Source organism: Uloborus diversus, chromosome 2, assembly GCF_026930045.1.
Source record: "Uloborus diversus isolate 005 chromosome 2, Udiv.v.3.1, whole genome shotgun sequence".
NCBI lineage: Eukaryota > Metazoa > Arthropoda > Arachnida > Araneae > Uloboridae > Uloborus > Uloborus diversus.
In genome coordinates, this window is record NC_072732.1 from 57435187 (window position 1) to 57453246 (window position 18060).

An 18060-nucleotide genomic window follows, 5' to 3' on the forward strand; every position below is an offset into this window, starting at 1 on the left:
CTGCCCCCCCCCCCCCCCAGGAACTCAGTCCTAAATCCGCCTATGCTCGAAAACTCATTTCTGCAGATACTGCCGTTTACCTGCACACGGCAGTATATACTGTTGAATTTTTTTAATTCAAAGATTTCTTTTAAAGAGAAATTTAGATTTTTTTCCCATCATTATTATTATTATTTTTTTAACAATCACTGTGTTTTCCCCAAGACGTGTTCTTTTCTTCGCTTCAATAATAAAGAATAGTTAAAAAAAAAAATTCAACTCAGCATTCTGAGGGGGAGGCTGTGATCTCCCTCCCCCCTTGCGCCACTAGTGTAATTACGTATAAATATCAAAAATTGGTATTTTAAAATTGACATACGCACTCTTAATATTTTACGTCGTCGAAAAGAGCTTTTCTTCTGTAGAAGATGAAGTTTGTTACAATTTGCTCAGTTAATATATGACAAGCGTTTCTAATTTTGTGCACATTATAGTCTAAATTAAAGCTCAACTGGAGAAAGAAATGTAACTGGAGACTACGAATTTGATAAATAACTTCTGAAACGTTACGTAACGGTCATTTTGATATGCCTAGGTGCCCCCTTAGCAATTACAGTCCTGATTTTTTTTCAACGGGAAGGGGAATCTTAATTTATTTATGCCTTTAGGATATCAAATATAAGATTTTAATGCGATCCTTAGTTTTGATTTTTATTCATTATTCCAAGAATTTTCAAATTATATTAAATATTTTACACTATTTAAAAAAATACACTGCTACCCCAAGTAGCACAGAAATATAGATCGACGTACGGCCGACATAAATCGACGTTTGAATTCCGATTTAAATAACGGATACGGTTCTTTGCAAATATCATTGAATTCTGTCGGAATATAATTTTTGCTAGATTTTATTAAAAATGTCGTTTCTACTCCTTGTTTTGACGTTTTCAACTAGTTAACCATAATTAAAAGCATATTTAGTAATTTTCAACTTTTGCAAACATCGATGAACGTTTTTTAATGTCGAAAGCAAAACATTGAAACACTGACGTACTTCGATGTCAATCTATGTTCGCTACTCCTGAGCTCGAATTCCTTGCGGTGATTTATAAGAAAAGGGTAAAACATTCCATTCCACGTGTTTTCTTTGAGGTAAATTATTGGCTTCAGACAGTTTATGATGTTGTGGGGCACTCAACGGTGATTTCGCCACAATGTAATGTAATTTCATAAGAATAGAAGAGAAAGAAGGTTTTTCCCATCTTGGAAAAAACTTTGAAACAAGTAATGGCAACACATATGAAAAACTAAGATTTCATGTGCTTTGGTAATGTATGTCGACGTTTTGACGTACTGGAATATTGAAAGCATTCCTATATAAAATTCATTGACTTGCTTTTAAATTCTGAAACAGTTCAAATAAATTGTCTTAAAAATGAATCGCCTCTTTGGGAGAGCTAAAGATAAGGAACCTCCTCCAAATTTAACAGATTGCATTGCTAATGTGAGTAAAGTGCATCTTAACTATTGTTCATTGTACGAAATCACCGAATATTTCATTAGACTGTTAGGTGTAAAATTTAAATAGGTTATATTCTAACCAGTTTACCTTTACCACTTATATAAACTATTGAACTTTGTTCATTGATCCCAACAATTCTTGAAACTTACGTTCTACGAAAACAATAACAATTCTATCTTGTTTACAAAATTAATGCAGATACTTCGAGCGTAATTTTTCACTCGTTGAAATTTCTTCATAGTTGTTGGTAATAAAGTCAAACAGAAATATAAGACAGAAGTTAGCCCTGTGGCAGAAAATTAAAAGGGTATGATTTCTGTTACAAACTTCAATAAATTCCAACTTCTTTTTACTAGATATCCGGAGTAAGATTTTACATTTTGCACAGTCTGAAGCAAGATACATATTTAATTTCATTGTTCAGTTTGTAACTCTAGAAGTAGCAGATATTATAATAGCAGGTGTCTCAACAATCTTTAAAAAATGCTACTTAAAAGCTCTCTTTTAACATCTGTCTCTAAATAACACTTGTTTTAAAATTTTAAATTCTGATCATGAAAGTCCCTAAATTTGGCACAATACACTGCATTCCTAGTTTTGTGACTTATTTAGATCCTGTATTGTATAAAATTGCGTATGTGTGTATTACATGTTACACTGTATTTTTAACTTCTTTTTGGGATGGGATTCTTTTCTCCATGGAAAGCCATTTCATGAAAATAGATATACCCTCTTTGACAACCAGTAAAGGCAAAAAAAAAAAAAAAAAGTTTCATAAATACTAAATGTCCTGGATGAAATTGCTACTGAAGTATGGGACCCCAATTCTGGACTAACCTTTCCAGTTTTCAGATTTTGATGAATTTTTGATCCGGACTCCAAAATGCAAAAACTCGATATTTGGCTATGCAATATTTGGCACATTTTATCCGGCTCCACTAATCTCTGCACCAAATTATTTATTTTTTCTTCTTGATCTTTTTCCTGACTATTCTTCAGTAATAATTTGCAACTGTGCATAATTCTGCCACTTTTTATACATTATTAAGTGTCCTGGCTGATATTTATACAATAAGTGAGATTAATACTAAAAATAAAAATAACTTCATCTTTTTGCCCAATGTGCTTTGCATTGTATACTAAGGAGAAAGAAAAAAGGATGATCGTTAACCAAAAGTAGATGCTAAAAGATTGCTGCCCAATTACAGCAATATGCTAATTTTTCCTATGGCAAGAGGCTTAAAACTTCGAAGAAACATGAAAAATAAGCTACAAGTACTGCATTTTCATTAACTGATGATGGAATGTTAACAATTTTGAGTATTTTGACTACTGTTTTTGTGATAAAGTATTTTGACTATAAATAAAAAGTGAGCTTGCGCAGTATAAGGTTTTTTTGTCGGCCGCATTTTTTGTTTTTGTAAGACTGGTAATTTTCACTTACGTAGTTTTATTATTTCACTAGCAGTACCTGCACAGCTTTGACCGTAGTAGAAAATTAAAAGGTCATTTGGTTAGCTTGTATAATGATGAATTTCTCACCAATTCGCTATGTTCCTAGTTATGATAATTACTAATTAGCTCATCCACATTATGGTAATTTGCTCGTCCATATGATAATTTGCACAGTAAAATGTTCTTAAAATTGGAATAGAAAAGGAACCAAATCAGATTTTCAAAAAATCCCTTCGAGGTGCACATCCCCATTCTGTGCCAAATTTAATGAAAATCGGCCGAACAGTCTAGCCACTAATGCGCCACAAAATCCGGACAGAGATCCAGGCTTTCAGCTTTTATTATTTTAGTCAAGTTTATTTTGAATAGAAAATACAATTTTACTGTGCACAACTGTTTGGTTTATCTTGACTCATTTTATATTTATAGGTGTTTTTGTTTTTCCATACTTTTATTAACTTGGACAACCTGGATTCCCTACTAGTCACTATTAATTAAGTTCTATAATAATTTGTATTTACTTTCATACTAACATTTGTTATTTGCTTTTGCTGTAGGTTGATAGTAGATCAGAATCGATTGATAAGAAGATTCAACGACTAGATGCCGAACTAGTAAAATATAAAGATCAAATGAAGAAAATGAGAGAAGGTCCTGCTAAGGTAAGTTTACTTTGTTTGGCCAAAAACTGAGAATGTAAAATTTTAAGAAGTTTTGAGGCAGTGGGGAAAAAAGTTTTTTTTTTCTTTTTTGAAAAAATGAAAATATTTTACAAACAAAAATGGGATTTCTTAATAATTAGCTTTTCTAATTTAAGTGCTAAAGATGTAAAAAAAAAAAAGTGCAATTTTTATACAGTTAAACTTTTATAATACAATCACCGTTGATGCAGAATCTCAGCTAAAACGAAAATTTTGTTAGGTAAGTTTGGTTTGTTATTTAACTACATTGAAAATTTCACACCTAATACGTGCATCGAATTGTAAGTTTCTGCTAATTTAGACAAAACTTTGACGTGCTAGCTGAAATTGTTGGGGATTGAACACAGAATTTTTTTTTTGTAGAATTTGTGCATTATTTTATGTGGCTGCAGAAAAGCCAACCATGCATCAAAAAACATATGTTGAATTTTTTTCTATAGTGAATAAAGCTCATACATTTGTTTAAAAATAAAGCACAGTTTAATGTTAAAACTGTAGCATAAATAAAATACAAATTATTAAGAAATTTGCATCAATTTCTTAATGATTTGTTTTATTTATTTTGCTGTTCAAGACACAGTTTGGTTGGCAATGTACTTGAGCTTTATGTGTAATTTGATTTTTTTTTTCAAAAAATCTCTCTTTTTTCTTCTTTTTGAAACTGCTACTCAATCTTTGACTACCGGAATGTCAGCTAACGAAAAGTTTAGCTCAAATCAATTTCCAAAACAGTATTAAAAACTTTTTGAGCTACACTGAAAGATATTGCTGAATAATCATAAATATTCCTACCTAATTTGATGATCTTTGCTAATAAATAAAGTTTAAACTATTGAATATAATTTCTTTTATTAAAAGTATTAAATATTTTGAACCCATAACAAAAATCATGTTGATAAGGAATAAACTATTCATAATTTACTTATGTTGTTTCAGCATTTTATAAGTAAAATGATTTGTTTTCAACTGTCAGTTGTCTTTTGGTCACAAGTATATAATCTACTTTATGCCATGGACAAATAAGTTCTCGCACAATTTCAAACTGTTATTACAGTAACACAAAGTTTAGCATGCAAGAACTTTTTGTATGATACTAAAGTAGCAATCATGAAATATTCTCACATAAATGATTTGAAATGATTCTGCCCTGAAGCGGTACAAGTCTTTACAGCAGGGTTGGCAAAAACCCGGGGTTTTTTTAAAAAAGCCCATGGACCTAGGTTTTTTTTGGGTTTTTTAAAATAAAACCCAAAAAAACCCAACTAAAGTTGGGTTTTTTAAAAGAAATGGGTTTTTTTTGTCTTTTTTTAGGGAAAATGTGGAGTACTTGTAGCATATTGTAGCATAAGCATATGGACAAAGTGCAAAAATTATCTTCGGGTAAAAAGCTGGAAAACTAGTTAAAATTCAGAGTTTTCTGAAGAAAAGTATAAAAGACGAAAAAACCCAAGAATGTTAAAGTTTCAGATTTTTTTAATTTTCATTATTACCAACAGTTAAGGCAAAGTTACTTCTCGAGTGATAAAATCTATTGTTCGTTTTTAATTACTACATTTTTTTTTTTGCATTTTACTTTATAGTATTTCATTTTGTTATGCAAAACTACTGTAGAACCTCAATTAGTTTAAATCCCTTTTTACTGAATTCCAGCTTAATCAAGACATTTCTTTGAATTTTATGTTGCCTGTTTTTCTATTTCTGTGTACAGGGTAAGAAATATTAAACTTTTTTGTAAAATTATGAAAACACTGTACCTGTTCTGTTTTCTGTAGACCGTTTGAAAAATCTGTTTATTTCTAAAAAAATTACCTTGTGTTTATTCGAGATTTGTGACGTGTTGGTTAGCAGAAAATAATTTACATGAAAGCCTTTTAACTAGATTAGTTTCCGCTGTACAATCTACAAATATTGAGAAAATCAGACGTGACAGGACTTGGTCAAGATAATTTGAGTTATTTATTGACTAGTTAAAGAAAAAAGTTAAATACATTTATTTAAAATCTTTGAAGTATATTTTTAATGCCGTTAAGAGTTAAGAAATACTATTAAAGCTCAAAATTCATTTTTTGTGTTCATTGTCTGTGGTGAAGACCAAATAAAAAAGTTTAAATTGTGAAAGTATTTAAATTAATTAATTTTTTTAAAAACTTCTCACAAAATTTTAAAAAACCCAAAAGTGGGCTAAATAATGGGTTTTTTTAAATGGGTTTTTTCAAAAAAAACCCATTGGGTCTAACCCAATTGGGTCCAATTCAGCCAACCCTGCTTTACAGGGGCGCCGCAGAATTTTCCAATAACTTAATGGATAATTAGAGGGCTTATTAATCATGAAACTTTTGTGATACTTAGCAGCGCGCCTGCAATATAAATGAAGAATATGCAATGCAGGTTCATCAGTTTTATTTTTTTTTCATTTGTTAGTTGTGGTTAGTCGTAATTTTACTTAGGGTTCCTACTAAGTGGAAAAATGTTAGTTCTAAAAAGATGCCTTGACAAAAAAGTTGTGGAACCACTGGTCTAGAGCAGGGTTTAAGCTGAGTTCAAAAGATTTTTAATAAAAAGGCTAAAATTAAAAAAAAAAAAAAAAAGCTTCAGCAAAATGCTAAAATGTCCATACTTAAGAAATACTTCTTCACTTACATTTTATATGCTCCAATGTGTTTTATTTCCAATTGAAAGTTCAATTCAAAATCCTGAATTAATTTGAAAGTTAAAAGTATAGAATTTTACTTATTTCTGAGAGAACACAAATTAGATTCTTAAATTGGTAAAAGTCTTTTGCCCCCAATAATGCATTTATTGGACAGACATAATGCTCATTAAGACTAAGTTACTGTTGAATTTAGTAGTAATTTTGGACATCGTAACTAAGGTTTCTAAAAAGATTAAGTTCAATATCGCAAATTCGTTGGAACGTACATTTTTTTTAATTTAAGCACAAAAAACGACCATCTTATTTCATTTTTGTAATCTAGATAGTATTTTTGCGTTTTGTAATAAATAATCGTAGCAGAAACCCTGATCTAAAGAAAAACTGCAAGAAGTGCTTTGAAGTGTAGAACTTGAGCTATGTAACAAAGAATAATCATCGTTTTTTTTTCACTTAGCTCAATTTCTTTCTGAATATTGAAGGGGAGATTCTTTGCAACTACATTTTGATGTGATAGAAATATTTATTATCTTTTACCTACTTTTCTTATTCTTTGCTTTTAGAATATGGTGAAACAAAAGGCAATGAGAGTGTTAAAACAAAGAAAAATGTAAGTTCCAATCTTTATTTAAATATAAGTGCCAGTTTACATTTTTTAAGCAAACTCTTTCTTAAGCAGTAAAAAAAAGTTTTCAGTAAGTTACCGCCCTAAGGCCAGGGCTAAGGCAAAAATACACTGCCAGCTCAGTCATTCCAACTGAGGTTTGCTGAAAATACCTTGCCTTGCCTTCAAACTTCGAGTTGAACCGCACCATTGCTTTGATCTGTGCTAATTCTGTATTAGCTACCTGTTTGCTTGGCACTCTTAGCTTCCTTACGAGGTTTTCCATCTCCAGCTCAGTCACTTCCTAAGCTGAAATTGCAGTCCTCGGTTGGAATGACTGAGCTGGCGGTGTATTTCATGTAAAAACAGTTTGTTCTCTGTTTTATTATGCTCAATTTTAGGGAAAGCGTTTTAGGTTTATAGGGCTTTTGTTTACTGGTGATTTTCTCAGTTGGGGGGGGGGGGGGGGTAAGACTAAAAAATGCTTTGGAAGAAACACAATAAGGAACAATCAACTATTTTACTGTTTAAAGAGTTAAATGGATGCTAGAAATTTCTTTTCATAGTTATAGCAAAAAAAAAAAAAAAAAATGACCTACCAAATATGTAGATTTTGAGAAAATACGAACAGAACCTGTTTTAATTCTCAAGAGATTGTTTCTAAGTTTGATGGTTAACGTTTTAGCATGCAGCCAAAAGACTAATTTTTAAGTTATAAATGTAACTATAATAGTGTGTATCCAGGGGCGCCGACTTGCAAAAATCATTGGGGGGGGGCTGGCCCAGTCATCACCGGGGGTTTAGGGGGTTATGTAATCCCATGGAGGTCCCCCCCCCCAAATAAAGGTCGATTGTTGTGCCTTGAAAATGCCAATTTACATATTTTCTGGTGTGTATAATTTAAAAAACAAACAGTATGTGGCATGGCGTTTTCAAAGTAAAACAATCCAAAAATTGGTATGCAAATTTTTCTGGTTCAACTAGATCATGTCACTTGTCTTAGTAAGAGACATTTTTTTGTTCTATTTTATGGGGAGTCATGCAGTGCCGTAGCTAGACATGGAAAAGGTAGGGCGCTTGACTTGCATTGAAGGGCACTGCCAGAGACGCCGACTTAAAAAATATCGGGGGAAAGGGGGCATGCCGCAGGAAATTTTCTAAATTTGAGATGAAAAATAGTGAGTTTTAAAGTTTTTAAAATCATATAATCAACATTAGAACCTCGAAAACTCGACAAGCCCGACACATATTTTTTGGCTTCGAAAAACGGAAGAAATAAATACAAACACACACAGTATTTTTGTAAAAAGGAAATTTAATTTACGCATGCTTTTTAAGACCAGTTGTTTTTACATTAGTGACATCGGCTAACATATTCAAGTGTAAACGCAGTCTCTCAATGTCTAGGTCATTTTTGAAAAACTCAGTTGATTTTTCAAAATGTTCTCTTCTCTTTCACCTCTGTTTAATAAAAGCAAGCACTCTTGTTCAACTGCAATGACCTGTGTGCGTCCAGTTGATGTAAATCGCCCAATAATGCAAAATTGCACCATTTTACAAACCTCAATGTATATTGCCTTGTAGTACAGTCAACTCCCGTCTTACGCGAGGGATGCATTCCAAGACCTCTCGCGTAGGTCGAATTTTCGCGTTGTGGAAAAGGGTATGTGTAAAATTTTTTATAAACGTACCCAATTATTTTAGACACTTGTAAACACCCTCTCAAACTGTTAAAAACCATCTCTTAACTAACTGTACATTACTGTCTCTTACATAAAGAACTGAATGTTTACTTGTATTTAAAAAAAACGTTTTATTCAACATAAAATACTGCTACGATGTACAAAATCAATGATTAATGGGAAAGAAAAAAAAATAAACCGGTATACGGTAGACACAGTATATAGTAAGAAAAGCAAATGCATCTTTAGTTGTACTGTACAGTCGATCAATTAATGATATTCGTACACAATACATGAGCAGTTTCCATTTTCATAAATTTTTGCAAGACACTACTCGGTGAATTTTTACGGATTTCCTTTTCTTGACTTGTAATTGTATGTACGGAAGAATCACTCATACCTAATTCTCGTGCTACCTTCAACGCATTGTTTAGTTGACCATCAGCTTTACAAGAAGCTCTAGCTTTTCTTTAATTGTCAGGAAACTTTCTCTTTTTATCTTCACAAATTTTAGATGAAACAGCGCTCTTAGGTGTCATTATATTTCATTAACTTTCGCATTTAAAATGAAAAGGGAACTTCTACTCTCAGCGATGCTAAAAGGATAAAGATCCATTCATGAAAAATAATTTTTTAGTAGCCAATAACAAAGCTGATACGAACACACCACGAATTTTCGTGTTGCGGTGAGGAATTCGCGTTCGGTCTGAATACTGGAGAAAAAATCGTGTTATAGCTATTTCGCATAAGTAGCGCGAGTCAAATGTTTTCCTTTGGGATTTTGAAAGTGTGCGGTAAGTTGCCTTCATTGTTTTCATACTTCTTTGGTACACGTCCATTCCGAGGAAGGGAAGGATCATCATTTTGTGAAGGTTTTCTTTTAAACACGATTCCCAAAAGTATTCAAAACTATCACGCCTCCCATTTTATATACAAATCAAACTCTTATATATATTTTTCCAGATCAGCAACACTTATTAGGTGAGCGCGCCGCAGCGCTGCCCACCGGCAACAGACTTGACCCGTAAGTTCGCGCATTGGGACAAATTTTTACAGTACTCGCAGCACTGTAACACTATCATCATTCGCACCACTCGTTTTCAGTTAACCTGCTTACACAACCGTAATAATTATTTGTTTTAACTCATTACTGGATATATTTTACAAGGTAAACTATCTTCAAACAAGGAAAATAAAAGATAAATTTATGAGTTTAGAAAGCATAATGTAACTTATAATTTTCTTGATTTATTGGGGGGGGGGGGGGGGCTCTGCCCCCTCAAAAATATTTTTGAGGGGGCTCGGGCCCCCTCAAGCCCCATGGAGTCGGCGCCACTGTGTGTATCTACTGTACAGTACAATTATAGTGCAGAGCTAGCAGCTTGATTATTACTACATACTGTACGTACAGTACTGTTTTATTTTTTGTCTCTCTCTCTGCCATTGAGCATTGAATTTGGGCTTCGTAATAGTATTTTATGTTTAGTAATGCAACATTTTTACAATTACAGTAAAAATTCAGCTCTTTATGTAAGAAACGGTAATTTTTAGTTAAAAAATGGTCTAAAACAGTTTCAAAGGTGTTTAAAAATACCTAATTTGATTGGGTATGTTAATAAAAAAAAATCATATACATACCCTTTTCCACAATCCGAAATTTCAACTTACACGAGGAGTCTTGGAACGCATCCCTCTCGTAAGTCCGGATTCGACTGTATTTCTTTTTTGCTTGATGATTAAGTCTTAATTCTGTTTGATAAAATTTACATTGATATTGTGATTTTAATATTTAGAATTAAAAAAAAAAAAGTTTTGCACTGCATACTGTTAATGCTAGAGTCGGTGCATTTATTTTAAATGCAATATTAAAAAAAATATCCATCATAATAGTTTTCTAAATGCATTTGTTTATATTAATGCACATATTTCTCTGTAGGTATGAATCCCAAAGGGATAATCTGATGCAGCAGTCATTCAATATGGAACAGGCAAACTTTGCTACTCAGCAACTCAAAGATACAAAAGTTACTGTAAGTAATATGTTTAATGTATCAACTGTACTTTAATAGCACTTAGTTACTTAACAAATTAGTAACAAAAATCATCAATATCATAATATTGATGATTTTTGTTACTAATTTGTTTTCAGCAAAATTTGTGTTTGTAATAGTAATTTTATATTTATTTCTTAATTCAAATTTTTCTGCCCAAGTGAAGTGCATAAGCTGCCTTTGAATGAATAGACCAATGATTGTTATTATTTTAACTATGCCAAGGATAATTGTGCTCTGCTAATACACTGGAATTTAAGTATATTTTCGTGTGTTAAATCAAAAATCTGGTATTTTCTGTTATGCTTTTATCTCAGCACATCGCAATTTTTTTCCCAAATTTTTGCTGACTAGGTCAGTTGTTGTTAATGATATTATTCACTGTGCAGATCTGTAAAAATGCAATTCTAAATTATTTTACTTCAATAAATCCTTTTTTGTTTTTACTTTTTATAGTTTCGAAGCATTTATTATGAAAATGCAATATTTTTGTATTCTGATATAAAAATCTATTTTTTTCTCATTTTTGATGATTACTAAGCTTTTTTTAGCTGACAAATTGAATGAAATATCTTTTAAATTTTATTCAAATCTTAAGTTAAAATTTTATCCAAAATTCTGGATTCTTTCCGAGTGCCAAAAAGTTAAATACTGTATTACTGTTTTAATTTTATTTTTGCTTCAGTTATGTTGATAGTTTATTTATTGTATACCTTTTTAAAAATAATTTTACTTAAATAAATTCTTTGACATGCCACTTAGATGCTTTCACTTTGAAAATTGATATCTTTGCATCTGCTATGGGAATCAGACTTTTCACATTTTAAATGTTTATTACAAGCAAACAAAAAATGTAATTTCTTTTTATTTCTTTTAAAACTAGAAAATTGAACAGTTAAAAATGAAATTCCATGCTCTTTAAGAGCGTTAAATGTTAAAAAAATAAATGCTTAATCGTTGGCTAAACTTTATTTTACCTTCAATTCATTTATTTACACAATTAATTTATCTCTAGTTAATATTTCCCTTTTGTATTAATAAATATTAGAAATCTTTGAATCAGTTCATATTTTATTGATTCAAAGATTTATAAATTACATCTTGTTAAATTTGTTTTCATATATTCAGTAGCAAATGCAGTTTTCAGTACTTAAAAAAAATTGTGTGGGATAAATCAAAAATATGTTATGAGCATTTTGATTTCACCTTCTTATATTTTTTCTAGAGGAGTAGTACTATACTAGCTCATAAGTAACTTAATAGAAAATTAACAGTTTTATTAATAAATTAAAATTTTTTTTTCAAAATATTTTAACTGAGGAAACTGTTTGAATATAAGAATTTTGTCTTGTATGTTTAACAAAAAGCATCTGATATGTGTATGTATGTAAAATTATATATATTTAAAGTACTAGGGATCTTAGTTTAAAAAAATGCTCACCTCCCACTCCTTTTCTCTAAAAAAACTTATGTATTTTTTGATGAAAGCACAATCACCCTTTTTATCCTTTAAAACAATTGAGGCAAGAAGCACATTTAAAGTTAAACTTTAAGAAACAATCACTTTATCATATTTCATTATAACAAAGGAATGGAATTCAAGAAAGCAGGTAGAACTTAGTACTAAAATACAAGTAGTGAAATGAGACAACCTAAGTTAAAGTACAAATAAATGATAAAATGAGAGTTTAAAAAATCAGCAAGCAGCCATTTCTAGGCCACCAGAATGAGCAGTGCATAAAAGAAGATGTTAAGTTAACCCAAACATGAGCAAGTGAACAAATAAAACAGGATGAAGGAGAATATATGCTTGTACAGCAAGACCCCAATCTATTGTTAATGTGTCGATTGTTTTCCCGTGGTTCCCTGAACAAACTATATTTAGACACCTTTCACGAAACCCACATGTATCGTTTTTCAAAATGTTGGTTTTCCATTCATCCAATAAAATATTTTTCCTAATTAAAATGAAATCTCATGTCAAGCAGATTCGTGTGACATACCAACTGATGGTGCCCAGTACTTTTTCTTTCTCAAGCAGCAAGAAAGTTCTTGACCTTTGCTTGTTGTAAGATTGGCCTAAGTCCAGGTAGGATTGCCTTCCTCTCTTTGGCCAACTGGACACCAAACTTGGCAGCCTAATCCCAGCCAGTGACAAAAAAAAAAAAAAAAACATTGAAAGAAAGCAAAGTGACTCTGGAAGGGAAAAGGACTTGGCTCTCTGAGCTATAATATGGGAAGCATAAACTTTTAAGCTGTTTTGTAGTGAGAGGATAACTGCCGTGTACCGCCGCACAAATGTCGCATCTACACTTTTCATCAAAATTGAGTTACGGTCACCAGGTGGATCTTAATAACATATTTTGCCTATATGCAACGTTTTATGATCATTTGTAAATTTTGAAGTACTTTTAAAAAAATTCTGAAAAAATATGTGGCAGCATAAAAGTTTAAAATAGAAGTTTCTCATTTTGAACTTAAGTGCAGGTACGACTTTTGTGCTTAGCATGTCAGATTAGCACAGATGTTTGACACATTTCTACACAGTGTGTTTTAGACTCCCTTTGAGTGGGAAACAAGCAGAGCAGTTTCCTTTTGAGAATAGGGCTCTGTACTAATCGTCTTTGTTTACAGCTTCCATGAAGTTCTTCATTATTCCCAGCAGAATCAGCGTGGGTGGAAGCAGAAACAGGTGGATCTACCTAGAACTCCAATTTTGGCTGATTTGAGCATTTCTCTTCCCAGAATTTCAATTTCTTTTAGTCCATTTTGGTTTTCATGTAGTGAGATTTTCTATCCCAACCTAGGGTTGAAGTTTAGAGGACAGTGAGTTCCATGGGGGGCATTTCTATCTGCCTGGAAAAAAGCATTAGTGAGAATTCACTATCCTAGTTGGCCCTGTATCTTGAAAACTAAAGCTAATCTCAACTTTTTATAGTGATTCTCGTGTTTAGCGTGGCAAAGTACTGTGGAAATAGCTATTTTTAAGCCGGATGTATTTTTGGTGTTGACTATTGTTTTCTAAGACACTAATCTTCCTCCCTATATACTTAATATAAAAAGCCTCTGGAAGAGACCATAGAAACTTCTCGTACTGACAAGCAAATTGCAAAACTTAATGCCAAAAAAGGATTTTTCTGTAATAGAAAATAAGAAAGAGATACTGAAAGGAAAGCAATAAAGCATTTTAGTCTGGACACACCTTTGTCCTCTCTTGCTTACGAAAGTGAAAATAAAAAAGAATGTAGGGGTAAAACTATTGACCCAGGCATTTCAAATGGATTTCTTCCTTGCACCTCTGTTTAGAGCCTCAAAAATGTTACAAAGGTGGGGGCATAGTTTTTCACACAACCTCGGAAAGCTAAGATGACACTTGCAAATCTCGCGGCAGGTTGTTCTCTGAAAGGCACATTCCCAGGCCATTTTAGTTATCAGAATCTCTTCTCAACTGATTTAAACAGGTAATGAATAGACAAGGCTCGTGTTGAACTCAGTTTACACCACTGGTAACAACAGAAATGATTTTTTTGCGGCTAAAAGCTGAACTAGAGACGTTGTTTCAGAAAAAATAATCTGATGCAGACAAATCTCTTTTCGCCTTTTAAGCGAATCAGTTCCTAAATGGAAAATGTGAGAAGTATATTTTAGTGAAGAAAAATTTTAATTACTCAGTTTAATTATATTCTGATCGTAATGTTCTTTATGTACTGTAAACAGTGTTAACATTTTAGTCAAGTTTTCTTTCACATAAATGAAAAAAAAAAACCCCTACTGTTATTTCTTCTAAAATATGTTTTTGCCCCATGCAGATCAGTTCATACAAATGGCTCCAATATAAACAAACAACAATGAATCGGTAGTGATGTCATTAGAGCGATTCAACCATTTGAACTGGATTGACTTTTGGTTAGTTCCTGCATGTGATAACCATGAGATTTTTCTAAAGGTTTTGTGTGTGGCAAGTTTTCGTTGTTTTGCATAAGCCATTATAATTTTGAATGTTGGTTGTTCCTTGTGTGTTCATGGATATATAATGCTGCAGGTTTGAGGGTTCACTCTCTCTCTCTCTCTCTCAATGTTTTTGTGTGTGTAGTCTGCATGTTAGTGTTGTCCAGTTCAAAGTAAAATGGCATAGTTGTCTTGAATACTTTGTTTCAAAAAGATGCATTTTTTCTACTTTAATTCGAAATACGTAGTTTGCCATTTTGATGAGATGTTGTTTGTTGTTAGAATAACGATATATTTTTAATGCTCCTATTGAACTGGATTCAATGTAAGTCAAATACATTGTCTAAGTATTAGCTCGTCCAATATGCTAAAATAAAAGGATATTTTTTTTTCTTTGTTCATCATGTGCTTTATTTCATCTGCTACTCTGCTGAATATTTCCGAGAAATGCTTTCTTCAGCCCTACAAACAGAACATACACGGTTTCTGTTAATACTGTTATTGTTTTTTGCATTTTCAAGAACAACCTCTTAGAGCAACCAACCTAACGATTTTTTTTTTTTTTTTTGAGGAACGAAGAGTAGTCGCTCCAGAGAAGTTTCACTGTATTAGTATATATTGTATAATCTAGGTGTAATGCATAAACATTGTTTTCTTCGAGCAGTGATTTGAACCCGTATTCCTTGTTTTCTCATATTCATTCATTTTTTCATGCACTCCATGAAAAATGATGAATCAAAGTTTGACTGTATACATTAGACCATAAGAAGATGCTAAACATAAACATTACATCAAAATTGATCTGAATTTTGCATTATTTTATTTTTAAATTTCCAGATGGATGCCATGAAAATGGGTGTTAAAGAAATGAAAAGGGAATATAAAAAGGTCAACATTGATGATATTGAGGTAAGATGTTCTTAAATGATTAAAAATTTGTATTCTGTTTTGTTTTCAGTGATTTTAAGTTTTAAGTAAACCAATATTCATGTTGTTTTACTAGTAAGAAATATTTGATGTTTTTCTTGTGGCGTATTAACAACGTTGGTAGGTTTTTGACTTGTTACAGTTTTTAATGGTTTAAAGATTTATCTCATGTTCAAACCACCCCAGAAAAATCTACTTGTCGAAAATGTCAATAACCTATATTTGTACCATATTTAATCATCAAGTAAAACTTATATTACAATTTACTTGAATGTGTAATTTTCATAATGTCTTGTGCTTATACATTTTCCTCAGTCTTATGCACACTAACATAACATTTAATATACTGGCCCTTGAAGCACGTACATGGTTGAGTGTTCTTGACACAGATACTTCAGCAAGGTGTGCTCTAATGAGGATGATTTGCCCCTTGTAAAGGTTGGAAATAATGGTACTGTACGAAATGAAAATAAACTGATGAATAGATTAAAATAATAATTTTTCAGCAGTGGAGCAAATACAAGCTTCAATATCCTATTACCTATGGAGAACAAACTTTTTACAGTAGTGAAAAATTCATTCAGGTTGTGGTCAATTTACTTAATTTTATAACTTTGAGAACAGCCCATTCAGTTTTTTTTTTTTTTTTTTGATAATTAGTCTTAATAAGAAAAAGTTAAAATATTGCTAGAAAGTAAGAAACATTTTAAATAATTAGTTTTTGTTGCCAAATGTGTAATAAAGTGTAATTAAGTCTTAGAGATGTGGGATAATTACCTGGTTTTAAAATAGTATTATTTCTATCAAATTTCATAATTCATCAATGTGAAAAAAAAAATGTTAGAAAGGGGGAGGGAGCGTTTACTGGCTCCAGATCAGACCTAAGTCTAAAATGGCAACATTAGATACTATTTGTAAATTGCATCAGTGTTTTTACCCTTAACAATTTTGATTGGTTAATGCGCATAAATTCATTTACAGAAGTAAGATCTGTATTTTATATTCCTGTTCTAGAATATTCAAGATGACTTGGAGGACATGCTCGATCAAGCAAATGAGGTTCAAGAAGCTCTAGGCAGAAGTTATGGTATGCCTGAAGTAGATGATGATGAACTTGAAGCAGGTATTAATTGATCTTCCTTTTTAGTTTTCATTCATTTATTTTTGTTTTATGTCTAGACTAGAAGATATACAGTCAAACTCTCTTCCCTTATTTAAGGAGGAAGTCTGAAATTCTTGGTGCAATGTTAAGTCGATGGGCACATAGCTCCCTTTTAACAAGCAAATCGTAAACCCAGCTTAAAGGGAGCTATACTTCATGGTTCATAAAATTTCTGTTGACTTTCAGAGCAGCTTTTTTTTCTTGAAAAAATGCCTTGAACATTCGGAAGTCAAAGAAAAAAGGTGATGAATCATAAATTCTGAGCAGGGTTTGATTCAGTTGAAAATTAAATTCTATTTGCAACCCCTTCACAAAATTTAAAATAGTAAAAGCGGCCCCTTCACAAAATTTCACATTTTAAAAGTAAACCTTTCCCAAAATTTAATTTGTAAAAACAGTTCTTTCATTCTTTTCAAGCTTAATCAGTTCTTCGAAAAGCAAGACATCGGTAAAAAAAAAAAAAAAACCTTCGACTTTCTCATGTCATTCCCATTGAGATACGTTAGGCCAAAGGGATTTCAGATTAGATTTGTGAGTTAAACATGCTTTATACAATACGACAGAATTTTTTCTCTCAGAAAAATACGTTTAAAAAAAATGCCTAAAAATTCTCACAAAAAGAAAAAAAAATTCTCAAAAATTTCTTTTTTTTTTTTCACAAAACACGCATCTAAAAACAAAAACCTGGATATACCCTTGTGATGGCTACCTGTTTTTTTCCCTCTTCTGCATCTAAATTTCCATCCATTTTGACCAGTTTTAGAAATGTAGGTATGTATGGAACCGGTTTTTTGTGATCGCAATAGCACAGAAACTACTGCATGAAATCAAATGAAATTTGGAACACATGGCCATTAGTTTTTGGTGCCAATTCTTCCAAGGAGGGTGGAGCAATCAAACGTTTTATTCTGTTTTGCATGACTGCCAGGGGCAGATACAGGATTTCATTTGGGGGGGGGGGGATGATGCTCAAGAATGTCTTAGGTGAATTTTAGCAGTAACGGAAGGACAGTTAGAGCAAAAAAATCTATGTATTTCTGTCTGTGAGCCTATCAAATGTATATTTTTTAAAAAACTGATGCATAGACATTTATACACATCATAGTAAGTTGCTAAAAAAGCCAAAGCCAGGAATTTTTTGCCAGTAACTTTTTTTAAAAATGAAATTTAAAAAGCGGGTAACAGAATGACATTTTTGCGACATGATTTTCATGCAATCATGTTCTCCCCAAAAGTTCAGCCAAACTATAAAAGGGAAGAAACCATAAAAATTAGAGCACATATGGGAGTGTTTAATCATTACAATTTCACCTCTAGTTTTAAAAAATAATTATTTTAAGCATATAAATTATGTATTTGTTAAAGTAAGGGAAGGA

The 18060-nt window shown here is 31.9% G+C and overlaps 1 protein-coding gene across 1 annotated transcript in view; it reads left to right on the forward strand.

Moving 5' to 3' along the window:
• Positions 1–1260: 1260 nt before the first annotated feature.
• Positions 1261–18060, forward strand: part of LOC129217059 (charged multivesicular body protein 5-like) — a 33370-nt gene continuing 16570 nt past the window's right edge. The window contains exons 1-6 of the mRNA XM_054851304.1: positions 1261–1486; positions 3517–3621; positions 6874–6920; positions 10533–10626; positions 15433–15504; positions 16537–16645. Coding sequence (XP_054707279.1) covers positions 1418–1486; positions 3517–3621; positions 6874–6920; positions 10533–10626; positions 15433–15504; positions 16537–16645 — 496 coding nt within the window. The 5' untranslated portion in view covers positions 1261–1417. The remainder of the gene's footprint in view (positions 1487–3516; positions 3622–6873; positions 6921–10532; positions 10627–15432; positions 15505–16536; positions 16646–18060) is intronic.